The following is a 23656-nucleotide window of genomic DNA, read 5'->3' as shown; positions in this document are numbered from 1 at the left end:
TTCACATCCTAGCACTCGGCTGCAGCTGCTGCTGTGTTATTCACTCTTCGCTCGACTGCGCCTAACAACTATTTCTATGTACTCGTTGCCCAAAATGTACGACAAATGAAACGAACGCATTCCTAGTGCATGCAAGTGGTGTTCTGCTCGTTGTGTTGAGCCGATTTATAAAATCTTTTGCTGTGGGCAATTGACTATATTGCACTGCCAACGCTTTGGCTACGAAGCTTGTTTACGAAATTGCGGCGTATAACATTTGGGGATTCGGTAGGTTGCGTTGATTTTCAGCCAATTTTTGTTGTTCTATAGTTTTAATTTAAAAAAGTTATTTGAACTTAATATTTTTTGTAGTTTTTTTTTTACAAAAGTTCCTTATATGTGACCTGGTCTACGGAAAGGGGGCTTAGGTGTCAAAAAAGGAGAACAATTAATGGGTCACATACATATTTAATATTTATAATTTTCAATTTGACTATGAAATATAGTTTTTAAAATTGTTTTTTTAATTATATGGAACATAAAATTTTTAAGCAATTTTTTTTCAATTTTTGTATATTTTTTTATTCTTAAAATTTTTTTTCGAAATTAAATTATTATTTTTTATTATTATTTCATATTCACAATATAAAATACAATTTTAAAAAAATTCTTCGTTTTGTTTTTGAAAACATTTTTTTTTTTTCAAACTATTTTTTTTAATATAATTTTTGGTTCGAAATTTTTTTTATTGTCTTTGAAAATATTTTTTTTTTTTTTCAAAAATATTTATGTTTTTTATTTTTTCAAAAACATATTTTTTTACTTTCAAAAATTTATTTTTTTACAAAAACCATACAACTTAATCAATTTTTTAATAATCCTGTTCTTTTCAATAATCTCATTTTACCAATGAAAATTTTACTGCTCCCCAAACAAAAAAAAAAACACCGAAAAATATCCATCTGCACCTTTTCGCCCACTGGGTTATGTGTGTCGCACGTCCTTTCTACACTACAGCCGTTCGCTTACTGTTGTTTCCTCTCTAGTGAATTTTGCTGATTCCATGTAATATCGTAGCATTGGCGCCATTTTTCGTTTTTTCTTCTCCTTTTTGCCTAAAATTCAACAAATCATCGAAAAACAATGGCAATTCTGTGAATGGGCATTTCTCTGGTTTAACCACTAAAAAGGATTTCTGCAAACAACTGCATTTATAAATTCAAATAACTTGACAAATTTAGTTCACTCAACTTGGCGATAAAAGGCGATGCGGATGCTGAGTTGGAAACTGTGTGGGGAAAAAAAATAAAGTGACGCATTTAATAAAAGCAGCAGCAAAGAAGAGGAAGTGTAGTGGCATTTCTTCTGTTATTTTTGTGATTCTTTCTTCAATAAAGTTTTGGCATTATTTTAAATTGAGTAAGAATTATTAGATAGTGCATTTTTTTCATTTTGGTGTGTGGAAGAATTTTTTTTGAGTTTTTGGTTTTTTAGTTGGTTAATCAGTTACTGATTGAAGTGCATCACTCTAAATGTTGAAAAGGTATGGAAAATATGATTTCGAGAGAAAAATTTCGAAGAGATATGGAAAATATGATTGAGCGAAAACTGTTTTAGAGTTTCCACTTCTACTTCCTCTTAACGGCAAACCTCTCTGTCGATCTTTGCCATCAAATTTCATACCTTTTTGGAAATAAGTTTGCTTAGATTACATATTATTTGTGGGTTACTATTATTTGTTCTGTGTTTTGACCGTAGATATATACTAATTTCTCAAATATTTGCATTTGGATGTTTTCATTCGTCTTGAGTTAGAGTAAAGGCTGCCTTTTCGAATAGAAATTCATGCAGAAAGTTTTTAAGCTGTTTTTTTTTTGTAGGGTTTCATGAAGGATTACACAAATCTGAAGTTTGAAATGGTAACTTGTGGTTGCTGTTAATGGATTTGTTTATATTTTTTGTTTTTAAAAGCGTAAATATGTCGTTTACATCACTTTACCGGTTTATATTAGTTTTAAAAAAGCTCTGTCGTTGAAAACTTTTCTAAAAAAATTGAGGTTACGTACTCGTATAGTTACAAATTACAAACACGAGATCGCTAAACCCTTAAAGAATCAATATACTTTTTCTATGATATTCTAAGAAAGCTTGATTGTTCATTATATGTATAATGGCTACACAAAACTCATTGTTTTTGTGTTCAACACGATTGTTGCTTATACATTTGTAAAGCTGCCATACAAACTCAACGATCAAAATCAATTTCTTATGTAGAAAACTTTTTTATTTGACAAGATAGCTTCATGAAACTTAGCCAGGATTATAACCTTAGGCAACCCTATAATATCTGAATAAAGTTTTTAGACCGGACAACTATATCATATAGCGGCCATACAAACTGAACTATTAAAATCAAGTTCTTGTATGAAAAAATTTTTTATTTGACAAGATATCTTCACGAAATGTCGCATAGATTATTGTCTTAAGAAATGGTTAATTTTTTGAAGAAATTGTTCAGATCGGGTCACTATAACATACAGCTGCCATACAAACTAAACAATCGAAATGAAGTTCTTAGATGGAGAACTTTGTTATTTGACAAGACAGCTTCTTGAAACTTAGCCAGCATTATTATCTAGGTCAACGCTACAATACCTGTTGAAATTTTTCGGATCCGATCACTATAGCGTATAGCTGCCATACAAACTGAACACTCAGAATCAATTGGTTGTATAGAAACCTTTTTCATTTGATGAGATATCTTCACGAAATTTGGCGTGACTCATTGTCTAAAGCAAGGCTACAATATGTAAAGAAATTTTGCAGATCGGACCACTATATCATATAGTCGCCATACAAACTGGCCGATCAAAATCAAGTTCATGTATGGAAACTTATTTTTTTTTTTTTTTTTATATGTAAATTTGTTAAAAGTGATCGATGTGAACGTTTTTTCTTCTTTTATTCATGATTTAGTTAAAAAAAAAATATAAAAATATTATCCTCTGACTTTTTTTGTAGATTTGTTTTTATTAGCTTGTAATTCCTTAGTAAAAATTTAATTACACAAATGAGTTTGCAATTATTGCTTAATTGAATTTTTTATAATTTTTCAATAGGAATTTATAATATAATAGTTTGCACAAATTGCTTTATATAATTTTCTCAGCTGACTTACACACACACACCCACAGACAATCACAAGCAAACTAAATTCAGTCTTAACTTATGCATGAAAATTAAATTTAATCTCTTTGTCTGCGTACATGTGTCTTATCTCTGTATGACCATAATTGCTTCGAATACATATGTATAATAGCTACGAAGATGATTATATTACGGCATTAGGCAAACTCGGTCATGCCGGCAATAGTAAATTAACTGATTGTTAGTTAGCATTTTTTATTGTTAGAACATAATTTCCACACATTGACTTCACACGCATTTCATAGGGAGAATAAACTTGACAGCGCACACACACACAACTGACATAAAATGCATTTGTGTGTACATGTGTGTGTGCGGATTGTTGACTGTAAGCTTCATGTTTCATGAGACTTCTCGGATTACCAGTGGCTGGCGAAATTTCCAAGCGTAAAGCCTTGACAAGCGAGTGAATTTTCATGCAGTCTGTATATGTGTGTGTATAGTATTTGTGTGTGTGTGTTGCATGTTTATATTGCAATTTAATATGCGCTTATGTATGAATTAATTTGTGCATAGTTTTAAAACACTGCTTACTGCATGCTGTGGCAATTATAATGTGAGAATTACGCTCGAATCGAAACAATAGTTGCTCGGTTGCACGAAAATTACACAGGCGACCAACGAAGTCTTATGTCTACGTAAATGCATGTACATGTGTATGTACATACTATGCATCTATTAAACTTTAAGTATTGTTAAAAGCACACATACACACGCATTTTTAAATACATTAATGGAGACACTCGTCGTTGTGGCAAGTCGTTGTGTGACAGCCAGTCGCGCAGCGCTCGCCGCTTAAAGCATCTGAGTCGAGGGAATTGCGCTTAATTGCATGTTCTGCATATCGCTTTAGCACCACCATACAACAGTGTGCGCAAAAATGCAACAACAACAACAACAATAGCTTAAATAGCATGCGTCTGATTGTTAGTGTTGTTGTTGTTTGTTTTTTCTTTGCTTGTTTGCCGCCAATGTCGTAAAGTATAGATATAGTATATGCATGTGTACATATTTTCTTGCCCATCACTGTCGTTCGCCTGGCTCTTGCTGTTATCATTCGCCAGCCAACTCAAGTCCTTTGGGAGCTCGGCTGCAGCTACTTTTATTTTCCAACTTTATTTTCTCTATTATTTTTGTTGTTACACTCACTTAACTCCCACAGTTGTTGTTTTTTTAGTTTTTGTTGTTTTCGTGGCATCGCCAATTCGCCGTTGTAGGCTCTCATAAGCTTTATAATGGAATTTCAGTCTTAATTACCAACTGTGGAATTTGCACTTGAGCGCCGCTTGTCAGCAGAATCTACACCAAATATAACAACAACAATATGACGCATTCCTGCTCATTGCATGAGAATGCAGCATACAGCATGTCATATGAGCTGCTTTCTTGCATAAGTTCACACATGTTCTTATGCATGCTTGTGCATTTCCATGCACAGCCTTATCAGCCGTTTCACCCCTTCAGCCTCCTGTTTTTCTACACCAACAAATGCCGACTTGCCTACTCTTATTCAGTGCAACTGTTCGTGGCAGCAACAAAACCAAGCAATATTCGTTAAGTAAATCCGGAAAGGCGAACTAAAATTCGTTCAAACGTAAACTCACATTGCGCTTGTGTGTGTGCGTGCGTGTGTCTCATTGAATTTTAATGAAAATTGCTTGTTTACATGACCACCGAATGAGTCTAAATAAAATTCTGTGGCTTCAAAAAAGCAAACTTTCTCTAGATTTTGTTGCAAGTATAGAATTTGTGCGAAGATTGCGATTTGAGCACTGGCGCCAGACGATTTACTGCGTGAGTGCATTCAATTCTTTCAATTTTGCCAAATATGGTGATTTTTCGTAGAGAAACTCACACTAATAACAAATTGTTAGAGTTGTTACACTCAAGACACGTTTCTTACAAGAAATCGCTAATTAACTTTAAAAATGGAAATAATAATACTTTAAACTGATAATACATAAAACAATTTGAAGGTGTGGCAAGGCTTTAATTTTAATTTTTAAAATATGAAAAACTCACGAATATAGTTTTTCATTTATTAAAAAAGTTAAGAAAAATAAAACATAATGAAAGAATACAAAATCTGAACTAAAATCTATAATACCGATACTAAAAAAATTAAATAAATTTAAAAAAAAAGAGTAATCTGAAATAATTAATTGTCTATTTTATAATATTTACCACAATGTTTTTAAATAGCCCCTCTTTACATGTAAAAACTTCCTGAAAAAAATAAGAAGTAAGAAAACAAAACTTACAAAAAAAAATATAAAAAAAAAATGAAATTTAAAAATATATTAAAACCTATTTGAGAACTTACAACTGTAGTCCGAACTTTAGTTAACTGCTTTCTGATACCAAAGAATTAACCAGATGCTCTTAAAACCCAGTTTTTAGCTTTAATAAATCAGTGAAAATTGGCAACATTGCAAAAAAATTAGCAATTAATCTTTAAAACTTCATTAATGTTATTATTAAAAAGTTAAATTAGTAACAAAGCAATCCTTAATAAAATATATGTATATATGTATTTTCACAAAACAGAAAATTAGAAAAAAATTCTAAAGTGCGGGCATAAGTTAATGTAACTCACTAAATTAAATACCTGGCGAAGGCAAAAAAATATTTATGTAGAAACTTTTCATAAAAGACTCTATGAAAAGATATATAGAGTTAATTAGGCAACAGTATGGCTTTAGTACATCAGTGAAAATTGGCAACATTGGAAAAAGCTTTTTTATTTAGTTATCTTTTGTATAGCGAGTCCATTTAGCAACTAATGCTTAAAGCTACTTAAATATTATTACTAAAGACTGAAACTTGGTAACACAGCAATCTTTAAAAAAATTAATATTTTCTTTTAAACAAAAAATTAAAAAAATTGGTATAGTACGAACATAGGTTATTGTAACTCACTACGTTTAATACCCTGAGAAGACAAAGAAATCTTTATGTAATCATTTTTTCATAAATAATTTCATTAACAGAGATGCAGGATTAAACTAAATTAGGCAACAGTGCCAAAATGGGTTATAACTTACTTTAAAGCTATATTCTTAACATACTTTTACACATACTTATACACCCTCCACTAATTAATATGTATTTATGTATCAATAAATCGCATAAATATATAGTATGATAAAAAATTGGCAACGTCACATAAAGAAATAAATTTGCTTGGCTCAAGTGTAGTATACATTTAGGCTCAAACTTAAATAATATAAACATACATAGCTAAAATTACAGTTCACACACGGTTTAAAAATTATTTCTTTTATTTTTAAAGTTTATTTCCATAGTTTCAGAAATTTAGTAATTTCACGAATTTTTTACTACAAAGATAAAATCTATTTGTCTGTATTTGTAAATAAATATAATAATAGACATAAGAAGCAGAAATAAAATTAATTTTCCGTTTTGTACATCTTAAAAGATGGCCAATTAAAATCATCGTAGTAATACTGGCACCACCATGAGTTAGCATACGGCTTACACTTCAAAGCGATACACAATTTTTCGCTAACCTTCTTTTTATCCAAGCAATACCTTATATATGTATTTTCAGGGCATTCAGCGCTCATCCATCCAGTTGACGTTGTCAATTACCGTCCCTACTATTAAACTACTACTGCATGTTGCGCTACAGCAGCGTACATTTACGCGCATGCAAATATAATTTTCCAATTTGAAAAGTTTTCCTATTAAATCGCTTTCACTCAGTTGAGAATCACACAAATTGTTGAATGAAATCACTGCGCGTTGCATACTTTAGGGAGTCGTGACCCTAGACGACCAGCCAGTGCAAGTACGCTACGCCTAGCTACATGTACATTGTCTGTTTCGTATCTCCAACCAATGGAAGGCAGCAAATTGGTTAGAAGGGTGACACCCTGCGTTGAGTTGTTGATGCACTTGGCCGACACTTGACTGCTGTGGTTCACTACTTTGGGCGCTTTTGCTGCTTGTCGTCGTCGCCGACAGATGATAGCCTTTTGGTCCTTTAACCAGCATGACCCCGGCGATGTAGCGAGTACGCGAGAAGTTGCTTGCATTTTTAAAACATTTTGTCAATTTTGTAGTTGCAACAAAGTTTTTTCACATAAAGTGCGGATGGGTAGCCGGCGCTTTGAGCTGTGTCTTCGTGTTATATTTATTTATTTTTTTGGTTCGAATTTATTCCCGACTTAATTTTCTTCCGTTCTTTCGTTGGCATTTTTCGTCGCGCGTCCACTGCACTGCTTTGACATTGCCAGCTCGCTGTCTTGTTTTTTTCATTTTGCGACATTTTCTCCTTTTGATTGCAACTAAAATGAAAATTTCATAAACACTTACACCCAAAGCGGTCGCAGGGCGAAAAAAGTGCCGACACAGCGCAAAAGTATTTACCCAAAGTTGCGCGTGCCCCAATGTTTCCCAACGGCAGCAACACCTAAGTGGTGGCTGCCACGGCGCCCACTCTCAGCCGTCGCATTCTGCCAGCGGACGGACTATCAGCCAAATTAGTTTATGAAGATTAATTTGCCTGCTTGTTCATTTACAATTTGCGCGCTCTAATTTTACTTGCTGCTTAATTTTTTGTGCGCTTTCCGGTTGTAGTTAGCTGGAGCGTCAGCTGTCGCAGACATCCTATCGAATAAAGCTTATGCCTCAAAACGCTTCCCCTTCCATTCTTTTAACTTGCTCGGCATCCGACTCACGCTCTTAATTCCCTTTTTTTACTTTATTCAACCTCGTGTCAATGCCATAATCCCAAATGGTTTTTCTGCAAAGCGTGCAATTCACCTCCTCTCGGCTAGTGTTAGCCAATCAATGTGCACCCACTTAGCCAGTTCCAAGCTGCGCCTAGCTTTGCGTATATTCCATAATACTTTTTGCCCGACACGCCAGCTGGCGAAATGACCGAAACGGTGCCAACAAAAGTCGGCACAAGGTGCCTTATCATGCAAAAGTAAGTGGCAAAGGATTTAAATAACTTGGCTTATGCGCTTACAACTAACTAATCGTAAATTAGCCTTTATGCCGGCAAATGGGTTTAATGTCATTTCAATTGGGTTTTATTGCTTTGCTGCGCTGAGTGTGCTTTATTGAATATTTTCTTTATTAGAGATATGTCGTTGCGTGCTTTTTTCGCATAATAATACATAAGTTAGCATTGACTTTTTATTGTTATTATATTTTATTGGTGGTAATAAAAGTAGTATTTATGGTACCATGCTTTAAGACGAAATAAACGGTTTTGGCTTTGAGTTGTTGCTCTCATTAGTTTTCTATGTTCATTTATTTGCCATCACAGCCAGTTCATTATTTTTATGATATAAACACATAAATTGAAAATTGGCAACGGTAGCGGCAAAAAATTTATTTCGAAATAATGTTAAAATTCACTGATTTTTGTGTAGAATAAAATGCTTAAAGGCTTTCGAAAACTTGACATCATCTGAATCTCTTTAAATTGCTTCCACGCTTGCATATGTTTTTATCACAAAAGAGCATAAATTAAATTGTAGATAACTTAATGTCGACGTTTTCCGCAGCTTATCAGTTTTATAGCAGACTTTGTATTAAAAATAATATTTGTTAACCTACGACTGTAGTGCAATGATCTAAGGATTCAAGAATCAACTAATGGTTTCGTAGACTTGACTTTATTATGTATATCAGTGAAAATTGGCAACATCGCAAAAAGCCATTTATCTGAGTCTGTGTAGCAAGTTGGTTTTGTCTTGCGGTATTTTTATTGATTTTTTTTTATTGAAATTGAAATGAATTTGATGACTCAAGCCCAGCTCTTGACCGATGCTACGGCTGCTACTATGCCGGTCTCTTTCGACCAATTCAGCGATTTTATCGCAATTTTCGACGACAGGCCTTCCGGAACGTGGCGCATCTTCGACCACCTCTACACCAGAACGAAAACGTTGAAACCATCGTTGTGCGGTGGAAATGGAAATGTATCGGGTCCATAAACTGCACAAATTTTATTGGCGGCTTGATATGCATTTTTGCCTTTATCGTAGTAGTACTGTAAAATATGCCGTATTTTTTCTTTATTTTGCTCCATGTTTGCGACGCTATAACTCATGAACGACTTAAAAGAAACGAAAATCAATCAAACACGTGTTACTGAAAGAACTTTAGAACTACGCGCGAATTTCAGCGCTATCAGTGAAACTTGCAACAATGCAAAGTGTTATAAAATTAATATTTTCTAAAAACGGTGAGAAAAAATTCTACAGTGTGAGCCTAGGTTGCTGTAATTCACTGAGTTAAATTCCTGCCAAAGTCAAAGCAATAGTTATGTGAACATTTTTCTTCAGAATACTCATTTGAAGAGACAATAGATACTATAATTCATTGAGTCAAATACCTTGCGAAGCAAAACAATATTTATGTAAGTAGCTTTTCATCAAAAAACTCATACGGCGATCCCCTAGGTCGGACTAAATTAGGTAACAGTTTTAAAATATGTATTTTATATATCCATAACAATTTGTATGAAATATCCAGTATAATGTAAAGTTGGCAACGTCGCATAAATAAACAAATTTAATGGGTTCAAATTTAGTATACATTTATGTGCCTATTTCAATAACCAATTGCGCAAAACGTTCTAAATTCAAGCTCCATTCATAAACTAATATTTTATTTGGTCATCCTATCACTAAATCATGCAGTATTTCAAATACGCACGTGTACATTATTAGCGCCGTAAATAGTAACGTGGAAGCTATCGAATTGCGTACACAAAACTGACCTTACTCAGTGCCAATAACATTTTTATTAAAATTTCATGAAAAAGCATACCTCGTTCTATTTATTTATTTTTCCTATTTTTTTCCTGCTCAGGCAAAGGGTAACTATTTTCTATGCAGCAAATTTCAAAATTTCCACAGTAAACCACTCGTCCGACAAATGGGCGATTAGTCATAAAATGAATAAGATACGACAGCTTAATCATGAGCATCGATGCGACTAACCGGGCACCCAATGCTTACCCATCGATTTTGTGTTTTTTTTTTGTTTTTGCATATTTGCTCTTAAATTCCTAACACGGAGGTGGGCGGCCGAAAGGATTTTTCTCGCAATTTTTTTGGGTCACTTTGTGTGGCTGTCCGCAAACTGCCCTTGCATAAGCGTTATCCCGAAATACTGTAAGCGAAACGCTTGTGCGTGGGTATGGCCTTGAGCAAATATGTGTGCGCATGAAACAGGAAATAAATGTGGAATTTACTTTAAACAGGCGATTGACCACAAACACTTTTGCTTTATTATTTCTCCGAATACTCTTTTATTTCAGAAGGGAAAACACATCTCTATCATGGTAAAATTCGATCCACTCACATATCGTCCGCTGGCGGCTGTATATGCGTAGTGATTTGTATCTAAAACAAGCATTTTCCTAGCGGAAACGCACCGAGGCATATTTTTATAATAAAATTGTGTGCGTTTGGGTTTGAAACATGCAGTGTACTTCGTTGGCGATCATCTCTGCTTACATACAGTTCACGCCTTGTAGCACTGCCATCAGGTGATGTGGGTCGCTGGTGCTTCTTTGTGACTCTTAATGTTTCTGCTTGTGTTTTTGTTATTTTTCCCATTGGTATTGGTTTTATTTGGTTTTCCTTTTTAACCAACCAAATATTTTTTCACACTGCTTCCTTTCGCAGGCATTTCCGCTTCAAACGGAAAAAATTCCTTTTGCATATATTTAGACACCTTTTCGCCATAGCTGCGCTGTCCGCCGCTCTGACACTGTTTATGTGTGTGATGAATTGAATAATTGGAAATTTTCGCAATTGTTGTGTCCTTGGACCTTTTTCGTTTCATCCAGCCATTCTCGTCCATCGTAGTAGAAACCTTTATTTTGTATCAGTGTTCTAAAAATTTCCAATTCAAACTGCATCAATTTGGGTTCGGTTTCCGAAATTTCTCTTCGATTGACGATTTTATTCACGCCTCGTTCAAGCTCTTTTTGTTATTGTAATAAATAAAATGATTTGTCGGATTTGTTAGGAAATACATGGTAAAACGTAGTGATTATTCTCCCGATTGCGCAAGGCGTGTGGGGTCAAAAAGGATAAACGGATAATTTTGCCAGAGATTTGTTAGCAATCAAAAGGCGTAGATAACATTTCATGAACTCATTTCTTTGACACGGCGAGTGTGCTTACATGAATTATGTATATGCAGTGTATACAATGGTTAATGTGTCAAAATTATATTTATTTGTTTGAGCGGCCTACAAACTGATTTACATATTTTTTAAGTTTTTTTTTTATTTTTTTTCAATACGTTTTCAGTGCTCTGTTGCTTATGACTTTGATTTTATATTGTGTTGAAAGTGTGTGCGCAATATTTTTACTTATAAGAGTTTAGTATTTCGATGTTAAGATGTTAAGGCATATTAGTTGAATAAGGCGAGATTACCAACTAAAAATGGAAGAAATTTTTGCTCCAGTAATTTTGTGATTTTTATTACAGGTATATACATACATACATATGAAAAAGACTATATTGATGTTAGTTAGCCTAAATGTAGGCAACAATTTTTAATAATTTTTTTAATATTGGAAACATGTGAAAAAGGCTATATTAATGCTGCCCTAAATGTATGCAACAATTTAATATTGAAAAAATGATGCCTACAATTAGGCTGAAGCTTTATAAAGCTGCTGAATTGAATTTTGTTTTTTTTTTTTTTTTTTGAAATGCAACTAAAATTTATTTTTAATCCATTCTCAATGTCTCCTTTAGTAACTTTCTAACACGTTATGTACATTTTTTCTGCTTCCAGGACTCACATTATCCACACTAACCTCCTCACAGGCAGACGAATCGCTCGATACGCGAGAAAATGCCGATCTGACATTGAAATGTCGCTTCACAGATCATTACGATGCCAATGATTTCACATTCTATTGGGCGCGTTGGACCGCCAATCCCGCGCAATTCGATAACGTGGCCATACATGATGTCTCGCTGAACTCGGGCTACAAGTGAGATTTATTTAAAAAATTTAGAAAAATTTTTATTTAAAAAAATTTATGAAAATTTATTTTTAAAAAATTTAGAAATTTGTTTTTTAAAAATTAAATTTAAAAAATTTATTTTTAAAAAATTTAGAAAATTGTTTTTTAAAAATTTAGAAAATTTATTTTTAAAAAATTTAGAAAATTGTTTTTTAAAAATTAAAAAAAAATGAAATTTAAAAAGTTTAGAAAATTTATGTTTAAAAAAGTTAGAAAATTGTTTTTAAAAAATTTAGAAAATTTATTTTTAAAAAATTTAGAAAATTGTTTTTTTAGAAAATTAAACTTTTTTTTAATTTTGATAATTATTTTTAAAAAAAATTTAGAAAATTTATTTTTAAAAAATTTAGAAAATTTTTATTTTTAAACCATGCGAGAAGTTTTTAATTTTTTCTTCAACAATGCAAAAAAATTATAATTTTTTTAAACATCTAGTTCTCTTTTATTATTAATTTTTTTTATATTTTAAATTTTTTTTGTTTTTATTTTTAAACTTGTCTTCGCTTATTAAACTTCTTTTTTGAACTCCATATTTATGTTTTAAGTCTTTAAATTCAAATTAAATTTCAACCACATCTTTCTACAATCTTCACAATATATTTTAAATATCATGTCTCTCACTTAACAAGCAGTTTTCACCATCGTCTACTTTCCGGTTTAGTTAAGTTGTGCGTTGCACAGCATGCCAATCTAATAAAATGGCATGAGCCAGCGAAAAATATTATAATTTGCACGTTCATTTGTTATTTTAATTAAATGTGCACGCGAAACAGCATGCGATTGGCGAAAACAATAGCAACAACAGCATAGTTAGAATAGTGGCAATACCAAGGAAGTGGCAATATTCACACGCTGATTCTCCGAGTGAAGCCAACCAACTATACTTAAGTACTCACACATTTTCACATTCGTTTGAATTCGAACAATGAAAGCGCTGAGTCCTCAGCGAGCACGCTTCCACACGCAATCCATATTTTTGCAGCTTCTTTCTTACTTCCTTTCTTTACTACTGGGTATAGCGTCAACCGTCTTCACTCTACATAAAGAGTGCTGCTACTTCTGCCACTCCGTATAACTGCTCATTCACTCACTACTACTCTACTCGCTCCAATACTCATTATATTCAACACTTCTCTAACCTATTTCAACTCACTTAGGGGTCAACGTGGCGTATACGTAACGTAAAACTTGCGCTTTGCTTTCAGTAACCTGAACTTGTGCCACCGCCATCATATGCTTGGCGGACACGCACACACACATATAATGTTTCTAATTAAAATCAAGTCTTGACTTAATCTCAATTTCACACTAAATGCTAAAGAGATACAATGCTAACGGTTTTCGGTGTTGCTCTGGCGTCGAGCAGCCATAATTCACAACTGTCATTAGGCTCGCGCATTTTGTATTTATAAACACGTGCTTGTGTTGTTCTTTACACTGTATATATATATAGTTGTATGTGTATGCGTGTGCGGCGTACTTGTGCATAATTTATGTGAATGGAGGCGCTGACAGCGACTTTGTTGCGCCTGAAGTGGGCTGCCTTGCCACAAGTCAAGTGACACTTGCGTTTCTTGCTTTTTTGCACGAAGTTTCTTTCGTTGCTTGTTAATTGCCATATTCATTTTGTCTCCACAAGATTGTATGAAGTTTAATTGCACTAGACTTTTCTAAAGGTATTTAAGAGATAATGTGTTTGTGTGTGTTGCGGTGTTGTGTGTGTCTGTTTTAAACGAAATTAGATGCGCATAAAGGCCAACAAAGCAGCTGTGGTGCTAAAGAAAGTGAAAAATAATATTTTTCTGTAATTAATCTTAACTATTTACTTTAAAATCATTAATATAAAACCTTAATTTTTTAATAGAGTTGCCACTTATTTAAAAAAAATTTACTCAACATGTGTCTTATAATCATAAAATGCTATCATGCAAAAATAATTAATTTAAAATTAATTAAATTAAATTAAAGGTTGCCAGCTTATTCAAAACTGTAGTGAAATTATTTAAACGAAAATTAAAAAAAAAAATGTTTTACTGCAACTAATCTTAACTATTTAATTTTAAAAAGGTTTTATGTAGATGCGTTATATTTTTTTAATAGAGTTGCCAGTTGTTTAAAAAAATGGTTTCGCCATGTGTCTTATAATCATAAAATGCTATAAGATCAAAAATGTTTTATTTAAATTTATTTATTATATTTGATTGTTACGAGCTTTTACGAAAGTGTACTGTGACAACTAAAATTTATGAAAGTTGCCAACATTTTTTGGTAGACTAAAGCCTAGTGTTTTCAAATATTTGAAAAAATAAAGTTTACTAAAATATATAAGAGAAAAAGCTTTCAAAAGGGCTACAAGAGCGTTAATCGTTGGAAACTAAGCTCGTTTTTGCAACAATTCCCATCAATTTTGCTTTTTAAGCTAGTTTTATTAAATAAAAACTGTAGAATATTTAATTCAAAAATCAAAAAAAAAAATACACTTAACTTATACATAGTTAAGAATAATTTAAATTATCGTTGCCATCTACAAACCCTCAATAATATTCTTGTGATTTTTAAATCTGTTATCTTAATAGGTGACTCGTTCAAAAAACACATTCCTGTGCTTGAAAGTGGAACTGCGGAATAACCAGTGTTGCCACTTTCAAAAAAATTACATATTTTTCAGATTATTTTATTTTTTCTAAAAATGCGAAAAAATCACTAACTTCTATTTGAGAATAATTTCCATTAGCGTTTTCACCTTTCTACAAACCGTCAATATATTTTTTTTGATTTTTAGAATCAGTATTGCCTTATATGTAGGTGACTTGTTTAAGAAAACACATGCCTGTCGATGAAAACGGAAGTGCGAAAAACCAGTGTTACCACTTACAAAAAAATTGCACATTTTTAAATTTCTGTTATTTTTTCTAAAAATGCGTAAAAATCATTAACATCAATTTGAGAATAATTTCCCTTAGTGTTGCCACCTTTCCACAAACCTTCAATAATTTGTTTGTACTTTTTAAAATCCGTATTGCTTTTTAAGAAACTTGTTTAAAAAACCACATTCCTGCGTTTGAAAGCGAAGGTTTGGAGAACCAGTGTTGCCACTTACAAAAAATTTAATCTTTTTCAGATTCTTTTATTTTTTTCTAAAAATGCGGGAAAAAATTATTAGTGTTAATTTGATAATAATTTCCATTAGTGTTGCCACCTTTCTATAATGCTTCAATAATTTTTTTTTGTTAAAGAAACATGCTGCCGCTCGAAAGCGTAAATGTGGAAAAACTGCGTTGCCATCTAAAAAAATTACACATTTGTCAATTTCTTTAATTTTTTTTTAATTTGAGAAATGAGGGGGCTGCCATTTATGAAATATAATTTTTTTTAACATTTATCTGATATACAAAAAATTTCCAAAAAATAGTAATAATAGTAAAATTTGAAATGTAATAAAAATACATTCTGGTCTCAACCGAACACAGCTGTATTCTTACGTCTCTATTTAAAAAAAGTTCTAAGCGCTTCGCTTCTTTTTTGCGTTTTTGCTGGCATTGAAGTTTATTCAAGTTCTTGCCACTCGAAACTAAATGAACGCGCATTATTTTTCATTTCGAGTCGCGAAGCTCAGCGCTATCCAAGTCGCGCTAAATGTCTCAGCCACCACTACTGGCTGCTTGTGCTCACGGTGGCATTTTGTATTTCTTCTTTACTGCGTTTCACGGTTCTTCGCTTATATTTTTTATATGAAAGAATAAAACTGATTAACCCCAGCTGGAGTATGAGTTCAGCGCTTGAAGAGTGCCTATTAACCAACAAAATGGAAATGGAAAAGAGTTATGCCAAATTAAAAGCGATACTCGCACATATATACATTTATATGTATATATGAATGGCCTAAGCCGTTGAAAGATAAAAACAGGCATAAACATGTTTATTATGAAGCATAAAATTAAAAAATATTTTTTTCGCCACTCGACACTGGAATTTGCTCATTTTATCAATTCCTTTATGGTGAATAAACTCGCCTATAAAATGCGCTTGTAAACAAAATAAACACATGCAATGAAAGGCAATGAAACGTAATGAGCAGCAGCAAGGCTTTGACAGAAAATGAATGCGAATAAAAAAATTAAAAAAAAAAAAGAATTTTCAACAAGCAAACAATGCGCGCTGCAAAAGCCTACACACAACACAAAATGACAGCATAAATCCGTCGCTTGAATGGCAGACAGACGCAGCTTACTGCCTGCCTGCCTGCCTACTGTTACCAGCATTAGCAGCATTGTTTTTGCAGTCGCTGTTGCTGTTGGCTTGCCGCTTGTACGCTGTCAGGCCTAAAGGCTAATATCTCGTTTAACATTTCATTATGGCAATGGCGATTGTGAATAGCGAGCGACAGTAAACAACGCGCTGGCAAAATAACTGCGACAGCAACAACACCAACAACTACGACGAGCACAAAAGCAATCACAATAACAACTGCCGAGTGGAAAACTGGCGAAACACTGCAAACAAAGCGTACATAAGTGGAAAGCGCAAAACAAAAAATAGAAAAAAAAAAACACAAAATGAAAATAAAAGTCAACAACACATTTCAACAACTCTACTTCTTGCGTCCACACCGTGAAGTGCGCGCTGAACGTACTCGACATTTAATCGTAATCATGAACATGGCGAGCTAAACGCGCTGCCGCAGCACCCGCGACAGCTCGATAAGTATGAGTCTATTGCGTTTGCGCCACGCTTGATGGCCGCGTAAACAGCAGCTGGCACTGCCATGGCATAGAGTAGCTGCTGCAGCCGTAGATATTGCGCATAAATGACAGCGCGGCGACAGCTGCTACTGCATTGAGATACTTCCGTAGCGCGGCGTTCAGCGCCACCGCCTACTCAATTCGCCACTACAGCTTTGCCAATTCGCTGTTGAGCCATACTTTAGCTGGGTTTTGCAACAACGTCGACCACTTGTGTTTCGCAAGCACAAAATTGTCGTGTCCTTGTGCGCGCCCCTTTTGTTTCGCGGTTCATGGCGGCCTCTTTGCATTTGCTCAATTTGCAAGGCAACGCGACCACTTCGCATCCAGCAAATGGCAACAGCAACAGAAATATAATGAAATGCTGCAGAAAAAGTATTTTAATAATCGTAATAATCATAATAAAAGTGCGACGTAAAGTAGCAATAGAAGTGGAAAATAATAGTCGACTTTTAGGCGGTGAGCTAGCAGTGGATACTTGGAAACTCCTGAAAGCAGACAAGCAGCTGCTTGCCTAGTGCGTCTACATAAGCTGTTTAGTGGCGAAAATGTCTTCACCTTTTATGTTTTATTCGCAATTGTTCATTAGAGGTATCATGTTTTTAATGTGATGGTGACAGTGCTGGTGACCTGAAGTGAAGAGTTGACAGCTCGACTGTGTGTGCGATATATGTCCTTCAATTTCACAAGTCTGGTGAGATAGCTAAGATATTTAATTTGCGTGCGTTTCTCTGTATGAAGATGTGTTGTCAAGTCGTTCTTATAAAAAAACGCGCCGAAAAGTAGGCAACGCTATATTATTTAAAAGAAAAATCAAGCTATATTCATGTTGTTTCTGAATTAGATACCTCAGTTTATGTAGTGCTTTTATTTTTTCATTAAAGATAAAATTGTAATTTCGCCTGATAATTGTTCTTTTACCCATTTCTAATATTCAACATCAGCCTAAAGATAGGCAAAGCTTTTTTATAATCTGATCAGGCTATATTAAGCTTGACACGATGTTTGTAATACTCAAAAGGAAACGTCAGAGACTCTAAAAAGTTTATAAATTAAAGATCAGCATGACTGGTTGAGTCGGTTTAGCCTTATCCATCTGTCCGTCTGCCTGTATATATGAGAAAGAATACATTAGTTTCTCAGATATCGATCTGAAATTTCACACCTGTCCTTTTCTCACCACAGAGGTGCTCATTTGTCGGAGAGGCCGATATCGGACAACTATAGCATATAGCTAAATAAATTTGGCATACAACATTGCCTAAGACAATAGCGTAATACCCGAAGAAATTGTTAAGCTCGTGTTAGTATCCCATACAGCTGCCTTACAAACTGAACGATCGGAACAAAACGCTTTTATGGAAAACTTTTTCATTTGACGTGATATCCTCTCGAAATTCGGTATGGGTTACCGTGTAATCTCTGAAGAAAGTGTTCAGATTGGGTAACTGTAGCATACAGCTTCCATACAAACTGAATGATCAAAACAAGTTATTGTATGGAAAGCTTTTTTATATGACGAGAAGTCTGTTCAAAATTTGGCGGAGCTTATTTTCCAAGGCAACTACCCGATAAAAGTTCTTGTAAGGAACTTTTTGTTTTTGTTCTTGTGAAGGGTTTTATAGCCTGGATACCACCGAAAATATGTATAAAATTTTGAACCAGAAAAAGTTGTATCAACAAGGCTTTAGTTTCTTTAAGACTTTGCATGGGAGAAAACTCGTTTTTCGCATAACAGGATATGAAAATTTCAATCTATTTGCCATTATTTCTGACTTTTATTAACCTTCTCTATCTGAGGTGAGGCTTAATTTAATATATTTCAGTTTTCCTTTGTCCTCTTATCACAAATATCAGCACGGAAAAGGTCTAGGCATATCTTATAAAAATACGAGTAGCTTACTTTTGTGAAAAAATTGTTGTTGTTGGCAAATTTTATACCAAGAACTAGTTTAATTTACATTTTTCTGTATATTCTGTTTTACATTTACTAGTATTTTTGCTAAAAAAAAGATATTGCTGCTAGTTTTTCGAAGAAATTTCACTTTACGTAAACCGCTTCTCCTTGGCGTACCACCAAATTTATAAAAGGCGTGCTTGTCTTTCAATACGCTTGCTACGTTCAGCACATTATTCACTAATACTATTATGGAAATACTTGTTTACATATTCACTTTTATTTGCGAACATTATAAATTTAACGCAAAGTCTTATGCGAGCGACATGGCGTATACGTAACATTTTGTTTCAATAGCGACAACACTGTTGATCACATTGAGTTGCCTTATACTGTGAGCAATTGTAGTCACAAAGCAGCAGCTTGAACCAGAAAGCAAAAACAAAAAGAAAAAAATACAAAAAGTACGCAATAACAACAACAAAAGACGCAACGAACGCTATCAAGTGGAGCAATTGACTCTGAGTAGCGAAAAAGATAACAACAAATATTAACAAGTACCTATATATATTATGTATATGCTGTATTATGTATGATATATTATGCATGCTATATAGACACATCAAAATTGTGATTGAAAGAAATACGCTGCAAGGAGATTGTAAGCGAAAGCGCTGCAACCAAAAGATTTGTCAACAAAAAAGTTAAAAAGTTGCAAAAAATATAGCAGCTACACTCCTACCGCGCTTGCATTTTACATATGTATATACATACTTAAAAGTATGAGTAGTAGAAAAAGCAAAAGGAAGTAGCTGTAGTGTATACCTCACAACTTAACGGCAGCATAAAAGTAAAAATATTAAAAACCACTAAAAAAAACATATAAAAAATATAGCGAAAAGGAGTGCATTGCGCCAGAAGCGCATAAAGGCGTCCTTGAAGCGAAAGCTGTGGCAGCGCTGCCGGCGTTGGCGTTGCGAAGGAACAATGGCAATGGCAAATGCGCTGTTGCTTTGGGAGTTGGGTGCATTGTTGCAAAGCGCTGACTGACAACGCAGACGAGCAAGAAGCAGTTAAAAATGTATACCTTTATATAAATATATATATATATGTAAGTGTGTGCGTGTCGCTGTCATCCGCAGGTATTGCACAGGATCGCTGCATCTGAGCTAGGGACGTTAGTAAGAGCTATTGAGGGAATTCTGTAATATAAACGCAGTTAAATGAGCAGTTCGCACTTGAAAACATGCTGTTACCTAGCTAAGCTCTACGCTGCAGCAGGAGTATTAGTAAATCAGCGTTCTTCATATATGCATGTATATATTTGCGGTTCCGTGCACCTACACGCCTGACTAAATTGCACAAAAGCAGGATTACTTTCATTTATCTACCCTTGACTATGACAGAGCGCGCTGGAACGGTTTGAGTAACATTTTTGTTGTTTTTATATTTTTCGTTTTACTTTGATTTGTGTTCCGCTTTATTTTTTTTTTCTTATATTTAGTGTTTGCATGTATTTGTTGCTTTTGCCTTTGTCTTCTCTGGTTGTGGTTCTATGTTCAGTCGCTACAAGTCTTTACGCTTATGTTCCGGTGCAACGGCGTGAAAACTTATGCACGTAGCAACAGTTGGGCGCGATTGGGTTTAGTATTTATTTTCCTTTAATATGGCAGCGCTGTTTATGACATTTAAAGCCACAAGTTGCACGAATTTTTAATGAGTCGAAGTTCGAAGAAGATAGTAAAAATGTAATAGTTTTTGCATGAGGTTCGTTAAATGAAAGGAGTAAGAAGTAACAATAAAAAAAGCTCAAAATCTTTTTGAAAAACAATATTGATTTACCTGTAATTATTTTTTTAAGAAATTGCTGATTTTAAACTCATTTTAGATATTTACTTATGTTTGTATGCGCGTTTTATTACTTTTTTATAATATTTCACACTTTTTTTTTGTTTTTGTACCCGGTTCAGGGTTTTAAATATTTTAGTCTTTATCAATTTTTACATATTTTATTATTATTATAGCATATTCAACTAAATATATTTTTGTTTCTTATTTTTTTCTTAATTCCGCAAAAAGTGCTATTAAGCGGTCATCATTTTTTTATACTCTATGTTTTAATTTCTTTATTTGTTAGAACTTTTTTTATATTTTTTTGTTTTTTTTTGTATATTTTATTTATTCTTTTTTTAAGTTTTTTATACTTTTATATATTTTTCTTTTGTAATATTTTTATTTTTATATCTTTTTTAACGTTTTAATTTTTTAAATTTTTATATAATTTTTTTTTTCATTTCTTTATTTCAATAATTTACAAAACAAAATATTTCTTTTTAAATAAATAAATTATTAATTAATTTTAATTATAAGCAGTCATATTTTTTGTTAATTCTTTGTTTAAATTTTTTTATTTGTTAGAACTTTTTTTATTTATTTTTGTTTTAACTTTTTTTGTTTATTTTTTTATTAAACATTTTTTTGGACTTTTTTTCTAATATCTTTATTTCTATATTTTTTTAATATGTCTTTTAATTTTTTTTAAAATTTTTTTTTTCAATAATAAAAAAATATATTTTTTATAAAGAAATTAAAAGTTTATTTGTTACAATTTTTTTTAATTTGTTAATTTTTTTATTTTTAGCATAAATATATTTTTTTCTTTAACTTTTTCATTCCGCCACAAGATCATAATTTATAACTTTTTTATTATTTTTTTCTAATATTTTTATTTCTACATTTTTTTATTTCAATAATTACAAAAAATGTTTTTTGTAAAGAAATTAAAACTTTATTTTATAGATTATTTTTTGTTTTAATTCGTTCTTTTTTTTAATTTTTAGTATCATTGTATTTTTGTTCTTGTTCTTTAGCTTTTTTCATTCCACCACTAGTATAATTAAGCGGTCATCATTTCTTAATTTTTTATATTTGTTTTTAATAAAATAATTATTATACTTTTAAATTTTTTTTGTATTTTTTTCAAATATTTTTATTTTGTTAACTTTTTTTATTATTAAAATAATGAGTATAATTTTAAATTTTTTGTATTTTGTTTTTAATATTTTTATTTTTTTTACATTTTAATTTTTTTTAAGCTTTTAAATCTTTTTTTTTATTTTTTAAGCTTTAAAATCTTTTTCCTTTTTTTATTAATAATTTTTTTTTTGTACTTTTTTAATTTCAATATAAAAAAATTGTTCATAATTTTGTACAGTAATTTCTGTTTTCTTTTTTCGTCTCATAAGTTTTGGAATTTTATTTATTTTTTATTTTAAGTTAATTATGTAATTTTATTATATTTGTTTTTTTCTTTATAATGCTAAGTAATACCATAGTTCCACAACTTCCAGCAACATCTTACCTAAAAACACTAAACTGAAATACAAAATTTAAATAACAAATAGAAATTAGTATTTTCTGCATCTTAAAACTTACCAGCTCGTTAGCTAAGCCCCAACAGGAGTGCTAGAGCCGAGCTCCTTACAATTGCAACACAAGCGCCAACAAATGCACCACTTTATTGCCTTTCATTGTGTGTTAAGTTTACATATTGGCTGCCATTATTAGTTTTCCTATGTATACTTTTGTTGTTGCTGTTGTGAGCCGCACATGCATTTACAAAACAACTGCATTGTAAAGCTTGCTGGTATTGCAACTCTACTCTTATGAGTTGAGTTTATTTGGCAAGCACAATTGAAAATTCTGTAGCATTTCTTTCAATTATATCTAGTATGAATCTCACAGATATATTGTGAATAATATAAATAATAAAATAGTGAATGCTGTTTCTAAACCTACTTCAACTACGTAATCTTATGCAAGTGAAGAGCTTTCTTCACAGTTTTTCATGCGTACATAATTGCATGCCACAAATATGCTTTTGTTCTTCAAACTTTGCATAAGCTGAGATTTTATCTGAATTTGTAAGTAAATAAGGGTGCTCTTTTGTTGAGACTGAAACAATTCACTAAAATAATTATTAAGCGTGTTCGCGTTACTATATTTTTGCCAGAATTTAATGGTTATAGATTATTTCTTAAATTTATTTGTCATTTGGTGTGAGATTTTACTAATTTTGTAATGTAAAAAAATCATTATATCTACATTTGTCTCCTTCAGCGTGCCTTCAGTGCAGCAAATTTATATTTTCTTACTCTATAGCTGTCTCGTTCTAGCCGATAAACTACTAGTACCCTTAAATTGCAAAGCTCTCTTGCTCAACACCCACTCTTACTCACTTTTCGAGTTCTTCATTAGACTGTAGCTCTCGGTACGATATCTGTTTGGCCCTGCATTTTTTGCCCTCTCATCGGCTTTATTTTCTTTACATATTTTCTCCCACATGCAACTTGTAAACATTTTGCAAATGCCACAATTTCCGCACAAGCCAAAGTTTATAACTCAACAACAATAAGAAATCTGAAAATTTGCAACCGCAGACCTACCTCCTCGCGTCACACAACATTTCTCAATTTCCCAAGCAACCAACTATATTCATAAACAATCAAAAAATAAGTTTTCATGCTAAAATCAATTTATGTTCTTTTGAGCAAACACTTATTTATTTACCATATGCTTAGAAAAACATTTTAAATGAATATACAACATTGATCAAAGCACTCCAAAAGGTAGTTAAAACATTTGTATAGACGAGTGTTCACAGCTGAGCATGCTTGTACTATTTGTGCAACGCAGAGTAGGAATGACAGAGAGCGAGCGAGTGTGAGCTAGAAAAAAGCCAACAGTATTTAACTTCCACACCATTGACTTATGACTTAAGTAAACTTATAAATTGT

At 32.6% G+C, this 23656-nt stretch overlaps 1 protein-coding gene across 6 annotated transcripts in view; it reads left to right on the top strand.

The window, feature by feature from the left end:
* Positions 1–23656, top strand: part of LOC126753597 (protein turtle homolog B) — a 284120-nt gene that overhangs the window by 148287 nt on the left and 112177 nt on the right. For all 6 annotated transcript variants that reach the window (XR_007666195.1, XM_050465153.1, XM_050465151.1 and 3 more), the window contains exon 3: positions 11987–12188. Coding sequence is in view for 5 of the 6 variants with exons in the window: in XM_050465153.1 (XP_050321110.1) it covers positions 11987–12188 (202 nt within the window). In the remaining variant the exon portion in view is untranslated. The remainder of the gene's footprint in view (positions 1–11986; positions 12189–23656) is intronic.

The sequence above is a fragment of the Bactrocera neohumeralis genome, chromosome 3 (genome assembly GCF_024586455.1).
Source record: "Bactrocera neohumeralis isolate Rockhampton chromosome 3, APGP_CSIRO_Bneo_wtdbg2-racon-allhic-juicebox.fasta_v2, whole genome shotgun sequence".
NCBI classification, from domain to species: domain Eukaryota; kingdom Metazoa; phylum Arthropoda; class Insecta; order Diptera; family Tephritidae; genus Bactrocera; species Bactrocera neohumeralis.
This window is presented reverse-complemented; position numbering and strand designations above follow the sequence as displayed.